The 14,901-nt window shown below is 38.0% G+C and overlaps 1 protein-coding gene across 8 annotated transcripts in view; it reads left to right on the top strand.

The window, feature by feature from the left end:
• Positions 1–14,901, top strand: part of Pak1 (p21 (RAC1) activated kinase 1) — a 121,965-nt gene that overhangs the window by 88,087 nt on the left and 18,977 nt on the right. For all 8 annotated transcript variants that reach the window (XM_027407702.2, XM_027407701.2, XM_027407705.2 and 5 more), the window contains 3 exons: positions 6,081–6,197; positions 8,821–8,995; positions 10,899–10,962. In XM_027407702.2, the coding sequence (XP_027263503.1) occupies positions 6,081–6,197; positions 8,821–8,995; positions 10,899–10,962 (356 nt within the window). The remainder of the gene's footprint in view (positions 1–6,080; positions 6,198–8,820; positions 8,996–10,898; positions 10,963–14,901) is intronic.

Here is a 14,901-nt window from a genome sequence, read left to right as displayed (position 1 = left end):
TATCTGAAGGGAACAGATTCTACTTATTTAAGAGTATCATCCTCCCCTCTGCGGCTGTGTTCTGTAACTTAAAGGATTGTGAAAGGAATCACTGAAGAATGGATGGTCTTAAAAAGTCCCTTTATGACCCACATTTTAAAAGTTGCATTTTTTCATGGCAGTTATGATTAAAAAATGAGATGCTGATATCTTTGTCATATAAAGAATAATAATATTTGGTCATATAAATAATAAGCTGTGAGACATATAAGAGAATACTATCCTTTATATGGGGTGTTAACTCTTATAGAAAATTGTTTATAGCCAGATTTGGTAGCCAAGCCTTTTAATCCCAGCTACTTGACAGACTGAGGCAAGAAGAATTGAAAGTTTTAAGTCCAACTTGGGCTATAGAAGGAGTTCAAGGCCTGCCTGAGCTACTTACAGAAATTCTGTCTCAAACAAAAAGTTAAAAGATGGCTTGGGATATAGATGAATGGTAGAGTATTTGCTTATCATGGAGAGGCTGTAGATTCAACCCCCAGAACTGCAGAAAATAAAAGAAAGGTGCTTATACCATATTGTTTTACTAAACATTATTCTCTGCCAGGCCGTGTGTGGAGCAGTCAGACATTGTCCTAGACTTGCACTTCCTAGTCTTATAGAGGCTATAAAGGCACATGCAATTACAGTTCAATATGCTATAAACCTCATGATGTCAGGAACTATGTCCGTATTATTAATTGCTTTGTTCTGACATTTGCTGAACATTTATTGAATGAAAGATTTGATGTGTCAGTGAAAACATCTCAATGTCTATGCTGAATGAGTTATTTAGAGTAGTAAGAATTAGAGAGAGGAAGATATTTCAGATAGAAAATTATATGCATGGGGAAAGAAGTTCACAAGGTATGTGTATTCTGGGAACTGCTAATAGTTTGATATGCCTGGAATGTAAAAATGTGCCGGAAGAGAGGTTGGCGGTAAGGAGGCATAGTAAAATAGGCCAAGTCATGTAGGAGTTTGGCTTTGTGTAAAAGGAAATGAAAAGCTTAAAGAATTTTAAAGAGGAGAATAGTAATATATCATGAAATGATCCGTAGTCTGTAAGGTTAAGATATCTTTATTTAGATAAACACCAGCCAAACGTAAGCCAGAGTATGCCAGGGGCAGCAAGGCAGGGAGGCCAGAGAGAAGAGGCTCCCCTGTGCCTTGCAGCCCCTTAAAAACCCTATCACGTATCATCCTGACCTTATGTTGACCACACCCTGACAGGCGTGGTCAGGTACACCTGTAGCCAGCTTCTAGCAGGCATGGCTTACACTATCCCCTACAGTAATATATAACACAGTACTGAGCCACTGTCAAACCTTGCTGCCAGCAGTCAGAGTCATTTATACTATTGGCAATTATGAAAATAAAAATTTGCCAGTCTGGTACTTTGCAATGTATTGGTCCTTTCTTACTCATTAGCTCTTATTTTTCACAACATTGTAAAGGATTGAAATCCTTGCTTTATAAATGATAAAACTGAAATAGACAAAGGTTAATTGTAACACACATTTGATTCCTACTCTGCCCTGCTTTCCTACCATTCATGCTGCTTTGCATCAATTGGAAGAGATGCGATTAAAAGACAGAGAAAGTATTTTGCAAATGCGCTGTCTTTGAACAATGAATTATTGATCAGTAAATTATGGAAGAAAGGGCCTAAACAAAGTGGAGTTGTGACCTGTGGGTGAAATGTCTTTATGCTTTTGTAAGAAGAGTACCTGTTATCTATTATTGAATTGTTACTCTGTGCTAGACACTATGTTAAGATCTTCATCTTTAGCATAATTAATCCTTACAATTACCTTGGGAAGGAGATACTGTTGTCCTCATTTCCTGGGCAGAAAAACAAACCTTCCTAAAGACTTAACAATAAGACCCACACTGCAAACCAATTATGGTATAAGCATATAATGCCAGCTCTTGGAAGGTGGAGGCAGGAGGACCAGAAGTTCAGGGTCATCCTTGGCTACATAGTAATTAGACTGGCCTAGGTGACATGAAGACCCTGTCTCAAAAAGCAAACGTAAAGCTATATAAAAACTAGAATCCAAGGTAGTGGTGCACTTTAATCCCAGAAGTTGGGAGGCAGATCTCTGTGGGTTCCAGGACAGCCTGGATTCAGAGTGAGTTTCAGAGAAACCCTGAGGGAGGGAGGGAGGGAGGGAGGGAGGGAGGAGGGAGGAGGGAGGAGGGAGGGAGGGAGGGAGAGGGGGGGGGAAGGACTAGAATCCTCTGACTCACGAACTCTAGGATTTTTCACTGTGTCAGGGAGCAGAGAAAGACATAAGAAGGTCTTATAAAGGTGACTGCAGTAAAGCAACAGCCATGTTGTTAGTGTGAGAGAAGAGCCCTGTGGCTCATGCCATATGGCTTAGAGGATAACACCTGCTTGATTTAGTATCTACAATTAGAACCATTCAGACTGCCAAGGACATTTCCCTGTAATTGAAAGCATTTCTCCTATAACTCACTGTTCTGTATTTCCTTATTAGTGTCACATTGAGGATATGATTTGATCATAGTAACATATCATTGATTTCTGTTTTGGTTTTATATACATTGTTTCATTTCATTTATGAAACACTCTAGAAGAGTTACTATCTTTCTGGTTATAGATTAAGAAAATGTGGCACAGAAAGATTGTGAATTGCTCCTTACTGTTGAGTTGATAGTATAAATCAGTTTAAAAAAATCTATTCTCTTGAATATTGTGTATTTACTCATTACGTAAGTATTTCCTCAGCATTTTCTTTGTGCCAAAGAAACAGGCAACACAAAAATGAATGTGCACTATCCTAGACTTTGAGAAAAATCTTAATGTCAAACTAAGGAGATAGGAGCCAAAAGAGAGTAATGTGAATTGGGGTCATATTTGATTTGTGATTTGTTCTTTTTCATAGTTGAGGGAAGTTTACATCCTAGGTCCTAAAGGTTTGCTCATTTAACAGATATGACCTTGAAACATTCTTATTTGTGTCTAGGATCTGACTTAAGTTTCTATGATATTTTTATGGCTGATTCTCATTTAAAGATTTTGTGCCAGCCAGGTGTGGTGATATCTAATCGATATATCTATATATGTATATATATGTATATATATAATCGTATTCAGGAGGCTGAAATAGGGGAGTCATAAGTTCCAAGCTAATGTGGTCTACATAGCCTGGCCCCATCTTAAACAAGAGAATATGTATTGTGTGATAGGTTCTTGGGGTCCTGAGAAGTTAAGGGCTGGTAGAGCTTTGCTCTTAGTCTCACAAGTTAGTGATAAATCAGAACATATAAAAAAGGTTTATAACTAATGCTAGCTAAAGAAATGGTCATTGCTTTCCTGTCTGAGGGATAGTGTAATAAAAACCTGTTTATTAAGGGTTTATCAAGAGCCCAGTACATAAAGCAAGAGAAATTGGAGTTTATGCTAGAATTAGTAACTATTTTAAATAAAAGATTTATATAGTTGGATATACATTTTAGTCTAAGCTCATGCCTTAGAACAATAAGGTCTAAGGTCTAAAAATAAGGTCAGGGGAAAAAATGAACTGAATTTATAAAAAAAAAAAAGGAACTGAATTCAGGTGCTCACTTCTGGTTAGCCCAAAGATACATTTAAAAAGGAACAGTATTTTAAAACAAAAAACAGGTTATAACTTAACCATTATGAAACAGTTATAAAAGATGCAAAGCCTGTTAGGAGAAGATGAGAAGCATCCATAGCTTCAAGTAATAGGAAGCCAGGTACATTATATATGCCTGAAATCCCAGTACAGAAGGCTGAAGCAGGAATAACAAAAGCTCAAGCCAGCCTTGGTTAAACAGACCTTTTTATAGAGTAGGACCAAAAACCCCTAGGAAGAGAAAAAGTAGCTCCAGGAAAAAAGCAAGGAGGGGAGCTTGCAGTCCTGGGTCATTTTTAAAAGTAAACAAGGGAAGCTTCCCTCTTACTTTGTGTCTAGGTTAAAATCAGGTATTTTCAAAAGAAAGCAGACATTTACGTTAAAAACTGCGGTGGCTCGGGAGCCTGAGAGAGAACACAAAACCCTGTCAGAGTATTGCTACCACAGATTTGAAGAGGAGCATAGCTCTACAGCTGAAGAAAATACTTATTACTTTATAAAATATGTTTTATTTATTTATTTATTGACAATTTCATTTTGTATAAAATGTATCATAATTGTACTCATCCTCAATTCCTCCTTTCCAGTATCCTCCCACCCCCCAATTCCTCCCCACAGGTCCATTTCCCACTTTTATGTCTTTTCCTTTTTTTTTTTTAACCCACTAAGACAAATTAGTGCTGCTTGATGGGATACTTGATGGATCTTGTTGGCTTTATCTTCTGTAGATCTTGTGTTAGTAACTACAGCTGCAGTGAGCTCATGAATACCAGTGACATGTCTTAATCAGAGGACAGCATTTCACAGCATTCCTCCCCATCCTCTGGCTCTTACGTTCTTACCACCTCCTCTCTTCTGCTATGTTCCTTGAGCCTTGGACAGTATAGGAGGTTGTTGTAGATGTTCCATTTAGGACTGAGCACACAACAGTAACTTATTTCAGCACTCTGACTGATTATTAACTGCATTAACTGTTGCCCACTGCAGAGAAAAGCAGCTCTGGTCATGGCTGAGAGTAGCACTAATCCGTGAGTATACACATAAATATTTAGGAGGCAGTTTGACAACATGTCCATTTAGCAAAACAGTAGTAATAGGTTCCTCACTATGGCGTTTGACCTCCTGAGCCAGGGAACTTTTGATTAGGCTTACAGTATGGTGAATTCCTTCCTGTGAAGAAAATACTTTTAAACTCCTGCATCCCAAGATTTGGGTTTCTCATTTTAATACCCAGGAGAAGAACTTCTGCCTTATATGCTTTACACACACACACACACACACACACACACACACACACACACACACACACACACACGCACACACGCACACACGCACGCTTGTACACTCTCACACACTCACGCATGCATGTACACTCTCACACACTCCTACACACCTGCATATCCTAAAGAAAAACTTTCCAGTGAAACCATTTCTCTATATTGAACATATTAAATCAGACCTGCTGTAAATATATTGTTGTTGGAGTAATTAAAGGGTAAAAGAATTCTTAGAATTTAAAAACATAATAAATCAACAAAGATTAGACAACAATTACATATAAATTTCATGCCTGTGATTTTAACAGAATCCATCACAGTATTCTAGGGACTCTGAAAATATCTGAAATTATTTATGTCAGTATATCTGAAAAATCTCTGTTGCCTTTCTGGTTCTAATATTAAAACCATCAATAACAACAAAACAGCAACATGTGTTTTAGATCCACTTATCTTGAACCTGATATTTTTGTCCAGCTCTATTTCAGTTTGCATGAGAAAATCAAGTTGCTACAGATCATTAGCAAATCTAATTAGTAGTACTAGTGAAGTTCGTTCTGGAGCAGGACAGAAGCTTGGTGATAGAGAGAGCAACCAACCTGGTGAGAAACTCATTGTCCGTCTTAGAGTAAAAGATCCTGATGTGCTGTACCTTATTGAGGCAGGGCCTCCCACATTCACACCCTGTGACATAATAGGGTCAGGAGTTTGGAAGAAGGAAAGTGGGAGGGGGTGGCTATTTAGTCTTCTGGTTACTATATTAGGAAGAACAGGTAATTCCAGTGATAAAGCACAGAAAATTCAAAACTTTTTTTCTACATTTATTTTCTGCTCATTATAAAGAGTATAAAATTCATAGACTAAGAAGAAACTGAACTTTGTCTAAGTATTTGATTGTAGGTGCAGTCAGGGAAGCTGTAAACTGGCATACTGTTCCACAGTTAAGCTTTAGGCGGGCAAAGGAAGCACCCCAAGTGAGTGGATAGTGATGGCTAGAAGAGGAAGCTTGCTGTCTGCACAGAAGTGGAGAATCTTGAAGCTAATGAATTAGGCTTTTATAAGGGGTGTCAAAATTGAGTTCCTCTGGAGAACTAGCAGACCTGGGTTCTGAAGTTCTATGTCCACTAGACCAGATAAAGTTGTCTTTTCTACATAGAATGTGAAGACTGTGTCTGAGACCCCAGCAGTGCCACCAGTGTCAGAAGATGAAGATGATGATGATGATGCCACCCCACCTCCAGTGATTGCTCCACGCCCGGAACACACAAAATCTGTGAGTCTTGTATATGATTTCATTCAAATAAGGGGTAGCAGAGAGTGGGGAGATGGTGGTACTGAGGCTAGGAGTACAATATAAGGATCCATAGACTTTAGAGCTGGTACAGTCGTTGAACTACTTTTTGTTTCTTCTCATGTTTTGAGATGGGGTCTCACTGCATTGTCCAGGCTGGCCTTGACTCATAGTGTTCTTCTTACCTCACTCACTCAAGTACTAAGATTACAGGCTTGTGCTATTGTGCCCAACTGGACCTCCTGTTTTGAAGCTATTTTCTACATGATTAGAGAGAAGTTTATTTGTTAATTCAGCTGTTCCTAAAGTTCCCTAGGTAATTGGTGTTTATACCAGTCTAAACTTGGTTTACTTATCTTATTCTTTACAGATATGATAGGAAGGTATATAGAATTGACGCATTTTACTTCTAGAATTACATAGATTATTCCAGTCTCTTAGGGAGCAGGAAATTACCTTGCTAAAGATCTTTTTCTTTTGTGTTAAATATGCAGTCTTCAGCCTCTCCAGCATCTTTGATGATGCTGAAAGACCCAAGAGAGTTTATAAATACATTAGTGCTATTAATATGCTGGACATTAGGCATGCATCTTGATGCCGGATGTTGGTGGTGATTTCTCTTTTAACTTTCTTTGAGGTTCCTGCATTTCAGAATAGCTACAGTCTCTCCTCCTGCACTTTGCAGAGTCTGTACCTTTGCCTTTTTATTTGATTTAGCATCATTGAGCAGTGATGATCTCCTGTCAGATGATACTCTGAAACACTCTTCAGCTTTTTTATTATGAAGAGAACTCCATAATTAAAGAACCATCTAGGACTTAAGCTCTGTGTTGATTGAATGACTAATGGAAGATGCTGTGGAGGAAATTCAGTTAGATGACCTCCTATTAGCCTAAGAACTTACAAATAGAATCTGTTGGATTTCCCTGTCTGTACATCACAAATTTGCCTTAAGGAAAATAGCCTTCAGTGAGCTGTCAATATTTTCCATTGATGTGTTCTGTTTGTGGTTTGCAGGCATATTTATTTAAAACCGTTTTCTCTCTAAACCTTTAACTCCTCTAAAGTAGAGGCAATCTATCTACCTATGTGTTATCTTTTTAGTATCTAATAAAGTTTTTGGCACAGGGATCATAGAGAAGGTAGTAAATATTGAATAAAAGAGTAGATTGATAAATTTGCATTTCTTAGCATTCTTTGAGAAATATATCGCTAATTTATAGAAGAAGCAGGTGAGATATAGAGAGGTCTGTCCAAGCCACTTGGTAAGCAAAAGCCAGGGTTTGAAAGCAGATAATTAAATCCAAGTTCAGATTACATTCCACAGTAGCACACATACTACACTTTTGTGTGTATAGACCTACACTGGAAGCCAGTTAAGGATAATGTTATAGAGAAAGCAGACAGGATAGCTTTCCTCAAGGAACCATAGATAGAGAAGAACAAGGTTTAACTACCTGGGATGTAATTTTTCTACAGGTACAAGAATAAAAGTTGAGAAATTATTTTACTAGAGTAGTCAGAAAGCCAGTCTAGTTGATCTGTTGCTTTGTTTCTTGATTCTCTATAAACACTTTCTGAATGCTTGCCTTTTACAGGGTAAGTGGGTTAGTTAGAGGACTCAAGGAGGAATAATGTATGTTCTATGCCTTGATAGACTATAGATAATACAAAAAATAATTATGATTTCCTTAGTGATAAAAATCTGATAAGTACTGAAAGCATCATCTAGGAAAGGAAGTATAACCTGGGGGTACTTTTTTCTTAGCCTTAGTAGTATTTAGTGGCTCCTTTCTTGATGACATTTCTCTCATTTGCCTTTGTAGTAATTACTTTCTCACTTCCTCAGAATGAGTAGGGCAGTGAGCTAGGCTTACCAGAGATTCTCAGCAAACATTTGTTAAATGAACAAGTGTATAGAAAATACAGTGTCTTTTAAAGCTAAAGTTTGAATGCTTAATATCTGCTGTGCATGGCTCTGATCATTCACACATGTTGATTTATTGTTGAATAAGGTAGGTATTATCACCATTTTATAGACAAGGAAACTGAAGCACAGAGAAGCGAAGTAACCTGGCTGAAGCCATTCGGATAGTAATGAGAGCTGAGATTTAAACCCAGGCTGTCAAGTTCCCAAGTTACTATACCCTTGAAGCATAAGAGTAGTCAGTTCTTGGTAAGAGCTCAACAGCTCGAGAAGGAATAACTCCACAGAAAATAAGTGTTGGAAAGTGTTCAGGGGTTGCACATGATTATCATTTCATCTTGGAAAAACAGAGTATCATGGGCGAGGGAGGTTTACATCTAATGATAAAATCTCCTCCAGTTTTTTTACTAAGAGTTAGTTTTATGTAGCCCTTTTGGACTGATTTTGGTGCTAAGGCCATCACCAACCCATCTTGTTACTGTGAGAGCAAGGAAGATCATTTTACCCAGGGCAAATTGGCTGGGGCTCAAAGGAGGAATAATACAGATTTGACATACAAGAGAAAAGCTGAATTGGAAAGGGGAGGTTCCTGGGGATGTTCAAACTATAATATCCAGAAGAAGTTCCCTTATACTAACAAAAAGCTGGCTTTGCCAAAATTTCCCACTGATTATGCAGGTATATACACGATCTGTGATTGAACCACTTCCTGTTACTCCAACTCGGGATGTGGCTACGTCTCCCATTTCACCTACCGAGAATAACACTGCTCCACCAGATGCTTTGACCCGGAATACTGAAAAGCAGAAGAAGAAGCCTAAAATGTCTGATGAGGAGATCTTGGAGAAATTACGTAAGCACTTTATAGCTTTTTTGAACCTTCCTTTGGTCTGTGACTGGTCAGTCATTGAAGTGGAATGCTGCTATAAAGATCTGGATCCTAGGTGTAGGCCATGTGCCTGGTTGGCTCTTCGTAGTACCAGAACTATGGGCTGTACTTCTCGTCATCTGAACTTTGACCCCCTTCTGTGTTTCACCAGCTTTGAGTGTACACTACCTTAAGGATAGGGACATAATAGGAGAGAATGTGGACAGCTCACTTTGAGGGTTATAGATATGACAAATAGCTGTTATTTAGTGAGTAGTCTAGAATATTGCATGGAGAAAGATTGCGGTATTGATTATACCTGGAAAAGAGTGCTGTTGTTGATGCTTGCTATTAACTTAGGAGAAGACAGCTCTGCCATTGTGGATGTAGAAAAAGAAGACAAGAGAAACCAATGTTTTATGAGCTTGCACTGTGTAACAAGTGATAAGCAAGAAAGATAATTTATTATAGTAACTCTGTGAAGATACTGATGATAATCTTCATTTCTTTAGTTAAGGTTTTTAAGACCCAAAGATTCTAAATACCCTGCCCCAGATCATAGAGCTGCAAAGTGGTGCAACTGAGGTTAGATCAAGCTTTAATTTAGTAAGTAGAACATACTGCCTCTTGCAATCAGGTATAGGCTGATTTTATTTCGGTGGGGGAAGGCTTGGGTAAATCAAACCTGTAGGTTCACATTGCTTTCTAAAGCTGAGGTTTCTGGTTCTTTAGCAGCTTCCAATTTCTTTCTAATAATTCTTGTTTGACCTTTTTTTATTTGTTTGTCCTTGCTAGGGCCCTCCTATGATGAAGTAAAAGCTACTCCCTTGCATCTGTTTAATCATACGTACTCAAGTTCCCTAAACCAGACTATTCCCTCATGGTAATGCAATGTGTTATAGAAAGCATACTGGCCTGGATAATTTCCTGCTGTTCTTTGAGCCCCCTTCCCCCCCTCACATCTTTTAAATAGTGATGATGATACTTGATTTGTTTTAAATTAAAGGACTCAGTAATATATGTGAGAAGTATCATCCTGGTGATTGAGATATCAATGGAAAATTTAATTGGAATGAGAGACTAAATACCAAACTCTGAATCTTAGCTCCAGCACCAATTTACTATATGACTTTGAGGAAGCATCTTTCTACTGAGGGGCCGCAGTTCCCTGCCTCTTGAATACTGCTGTGAGACCCATGGGCTCTCTCATGCTTCTCTGTTTTTGAACTACAGAACTCTCTTGGCTTTCTTACACAGCTGAGTTGTACTTATAATAAAAAAAGATAGCACTTTCTGAAGCCTTTCTAGTCTGTTTCCCTGTCTCTTTCTCTATTCCCTATCCTTTCCACATTCATTACATTGATGCTTCTTGAGAGTAGTGACTGTCTTAAGTGTACCTCATCTTCCTCTTTATTTCTATCACTTAGCATATAGTTTGTTATGTAACAAATGAGTAAATGTTTAGTGAATTAAGTTTAGAAATGGAATAAATTACTATGAAGAAATAAAATCAAGGATATAAAACTTTTGGTTGTAGTCATGTGGTGTTGGCACCTGCCTTTAATCCCAGTACTCAGGAGGCAGAGACAAGCAGATCTTTGTGAGTTCAAGGCCAGCCTGGTCTACAAAGGGAGTTCCAGGACAGCCAGAACTGTTACATTGAGAAACCCTGTCTTGGGAAAAAAAAAAAAAAGGCAGGGGTTGGGGGAGTAAATAAAACTTTTGGTTGGGATTTATTGGGGGAAAGTTACTGGCCTGGTTAGTATGCTTTTGGGGAACTGAACACAGTTCTTTAAAACTTGTCAACTTTGGGGTTTAATAGAATCATGGGATCTCTTGTATGTCTTGATCTGGAACAAAATGATTCATGTCTCCTTTTCTTTCAAAGGGAGCATAGTGAGTGTGGGTGATCCTAAGAAGAAGTATACACGGTTTGAGAAGATTGGACAAGGGTTAGTAGGGGCGTTCTGTTTCCTTGGAGAAATGACTTAAAATTGTATGTACGGGTATATATGAATTTATTTGTTCTTTTTTTCTTTACTTTGCCTCACCTATCTGTTATATTAGAATGACTTCCAAGTTTTGTAGAATTATGCTTTATATGAAAGATGTGCTATTATCTGGCCATACCCCAGCAGCAAGAGTAAACAAATCACCTATTTTCTTAGCATAAAACCAGCTTCCCAAACTATAACTGATTTTCCATATTAACCCTGTTTGCCTTGAACTGAGACCTATCATCACTAATACGAAATTTATGACTCATATCTACAGACTTTCTAATAATGGGACCTGTTTTTCTAGGTGGATGACAGAATTTGTGACTTTTACTCTCTAGTTTCATCTCTACAACCCGCATGTTATCCTCTCAGTGTATTGAACTCAGCAAATCTTAACTGAGTTCTTGTTGTGTGTTGCAGAGTGTGAATATGGCTGTGAGTCAGGCACAGTCTCTGCCTTCAAGGATCTCAAGTCAGCTGGAGATATAAAGGCACAAAAGAATTATAATATAGAAGTCACCTTTCCTCTGGGAGGAGATCAAGTAGGACAAAGAAAGAGGGAATGTTGAGGCTGGAGAGATGGCTAAGTGATTAAGAGCACATGATACTCTTCCAGAGGACCTGGGTTCACTTCCCAGCAACCACATGACAGCTCACAACTGTCTGGAGCTCCAGTTCCAGGAGACCCAGCACCCATGGCAAAACATCAAAAAACAAACAAAACAAAAACAACAACAACAAAAAAAATCCAGGATCTTTGAAAGGAAATGCTGCTAGAGGCTTAGTGGTGGTCATAGGTTACATACATATGTAAAAATCAAATTGTACACCTATAACTTAATGCAGAAAAATTTAGGCAAATTATATCTTCTATATGAAAAAAATGAAATTTAAAAGAAACTGAAAAGATTAAGTTCGGTTCATAGTAGGCTCTCAGTGGAACAAAGCATTGTTACTAATTAATTGAAATTTTTTTCTTAATTTTCTTAGGCTAACAGAAATTATGTGTTAGAGAATTGTAAAATATGGGTATGGGGTGATATTTTGCATATCATTTTGTAGTTTATATCTGTTATTTACATTGAGTTTTAGTTTATCCTCAAAGCAACTTTTGGCTAAGCAAATGTCACTTTTCCTGATTAAAGTGGCTTTCCCACTAGATATAATGCTTTTTGAGTCCAAATAGAAGATAGATTACATATTGAGAAGAAATTATTTTGCTTATCTCAATAATGTAGATGACATTTTTGTTTTTAGGTAATTAAATTGAGTTATTAAGAATGTAGAAAAAGGGGTACATGGGCAAATTTCAGCCAGTCGGATTCCTTCTCTGGGTTTGAGCTTTATCTATAAAGTTGGAGGATTGTAGATTAAGGGCATTTCTCCTCTGAAACATGCCTTAAAAAAATAGATGTGCAACATTTGTAGATGTTCTCTGCTTTATATCACAGGTGTTCTCTGCTTTATTTCACAGGTCTGTTAATGTTCTATAATTAAAAAAAAAAAAAATGCCACACCAGTTTGATGCTTTGGTTTAGTATTCTTGTAATTTAGGCTAGCTTTGTTTTTAAGACCTAAAGACTGTTAAGCTGTCTGATCTTACATCTCTGATAGAAATAATGAAGTACTTACTACCTAGTCTGCTCATGTAACTTTCTAAAACTTTGTAAACATGGAAGATGTAGTCCCAAATATTTAGTCTCTGAGACTTGAATATATTTGCCCTTTAATGATGGTGTGTATATATATGGTAGCTGGAGAGAGGACTTGGTGGTTAAGAGTACTTTTTGTTCTTGCAGAAGACCTGGATTTGGTTCCTATCACCTACATGGTAGCTTACAACCATTCACAATTCCAGCTGCATGGAATCTCATTTCCACTTCTGACTTACCCAGGCACACACATGGTGCACATATGTAGGCAAAATACTTATACAGTTAAATTCTAAAAAATATTTTTTAAAAAGAATGGTGCAAATTGGCAGGAATACAGAGGGTCAGGAAGATAGACACACATTCTAATAAAGATCTCTAGGCAAGGATGGTTAGGCAGTGAAGAACTAGCTACCAGTGAATATCCAGTCTCATTTGATAGCCAATATCTTTTATTTTTTGTTTTAGAAACAATCTTATTTTACATATCAGTCCTCCCATTCTCTTGCCCTCCCATCTTCCCATGTCCCCCAACCTATCCCCCACCCACTCCCCAAGGACAGTGAGGCCCTCCACGGTGGGGGGGGGCAAAGTCCACCACATCATTTGGGGGAGGGCCTAGGCCCTCTTTTGTGTATCTGGGTTGCAATAGTATCCCTCCATAGGGAATGGGCTCCCAAAGTCCATGTGTGCTCTAAAGATAAACACTGGCTCCACTGTTAGAGGTTCCATAGCCTGTCTTGGCCTCCTAGCTGGCACCCACATTCAGAGGGCTTGGTTCAGTCCAATGCTGGTTCCCCAGGTTTACGACTAGGGTCTCCGTGCCCTCACTAGGTCAAGTCAACTGTTATTTCGAGTTTCTCTAGCATGGTCTTGGCTCCTTTGCTCATGCCTCCTCCCTCTCCACAACTGGATTCCAGATAGCCAGTATCTTATAATTACACTTTACATGCATGTAGCTAAGCTGTTAAGGAGTGGTGGTTAGTGAACTGGTGACCATAGTTTCTAGCTGAAGGCATATGTCCAGTAGTCTTTTCCTCTTGAATTAACATGACTTTTGTGGCAAGTATAATTTCAGGATTTGCTGGAAACATCTATATACATGCCATATGGTGTGTGTAATGTTATGTATAGCTACAAATATGTGTTGCAAATTACCTAGACATATACAGGATTTGTGATTTTAGGCATAAGATGGGGGTTTGGGTTATTTCATATAGATAGCATTATGTAGCATTATTCCCAGCATCTCTTTCCCTTACACCATCTCTTTGTTTGACTGTGTGTATAAATACCTACATGTTCATGTCTTTTGTTGAGCTGTTCTTACTTTGAGGATGAGGTAGAAATAATCTCAGATTTTCTGGAAGTACATATATTTGGAAACGTATGTGCAGTATCATATTTTTGAAAAAAAAAAACCTAAAAATGCATTTCATTTAACGAAACCCTTTTGATTAGTTGTGATTGAAAAGTATGATTTTAAAGTGTCAAGGTATCCTATAATTAGGAAGGTAAGGATATTTCAGTGTGGGTTGACCAAGTTTTCGTAGTTTATTAAAATTAGTTATACTTTTTAGGGATTAACTGTGGAATAGAATCTTTTTTTCTTTTTTTTTTTTTTTTTTTTTTTTTGATGTTGAACCATTCTTGCATCCCTGGGATGAAGCCTACTTGATCATAGTGGATGATTTTTCTGATGTGTTCTTGAATTCAATTCGCCAATAATTTTTTTATCATTTTTTATTTGAATTACAAACAAGATTGAATTACATGACAATCCCAGTTCCCTTCTTCCTCCCTTCCTCCCCTACCACCCCCCAACTAAAACTCTACTTATCACATATCCTTTCTTCTAATCTACACCTGACTCAACCTTTCTGCTCCCTCATGACCTCTGCATCCTTCTTCTTCTTCCCTTCTCATTCTTGTAGCTCCCTACCCCCCTCTTCCCATGTTCTCAATTTGCTTAGGGGATCGTGACCCTTTCCCCTTCTCCAGGGGACGTAGTTTGTCTCTTTTAGGGTCCTCTTTGTTTACTAGTTTCTCTGGAAGTGTGGATTGTAGGTTGGTAATCCTTTACGCTATGTCTAAAATCCACATATGAGTGAGTACATATCATGTTTGTCTTTTTGTGATTGGGTTACCTCACTCAGAATGGTTTCTTTGAGTTCCATCCATTTTCCTGCAAATTTCAAGATTCCATTGTTTTTTTCTGCTGAGTAGTACTCCATTGTGT

This window comes from Cricetulus griseus, chromosome 3 (genome assembly GCF_003668045.3).
Source record: "Cricetulus griseus strain 17A/GY chromosome 3, alternate assembly CriGri-PICRH-1.0, whole genome shotgun sequence".
NCBI classification, from domain to species: domain Eukaryota; kingdom Metazoa; phylum Chordata; class Mammalia; order Rodentia; family Cricetidae; genus Cricetulus; species Cricetulus griseus.
Note: the sequence above shows the minus strand (reverse complement) of the source record. Positions and strands in the feature narration are given on the sequence as shown.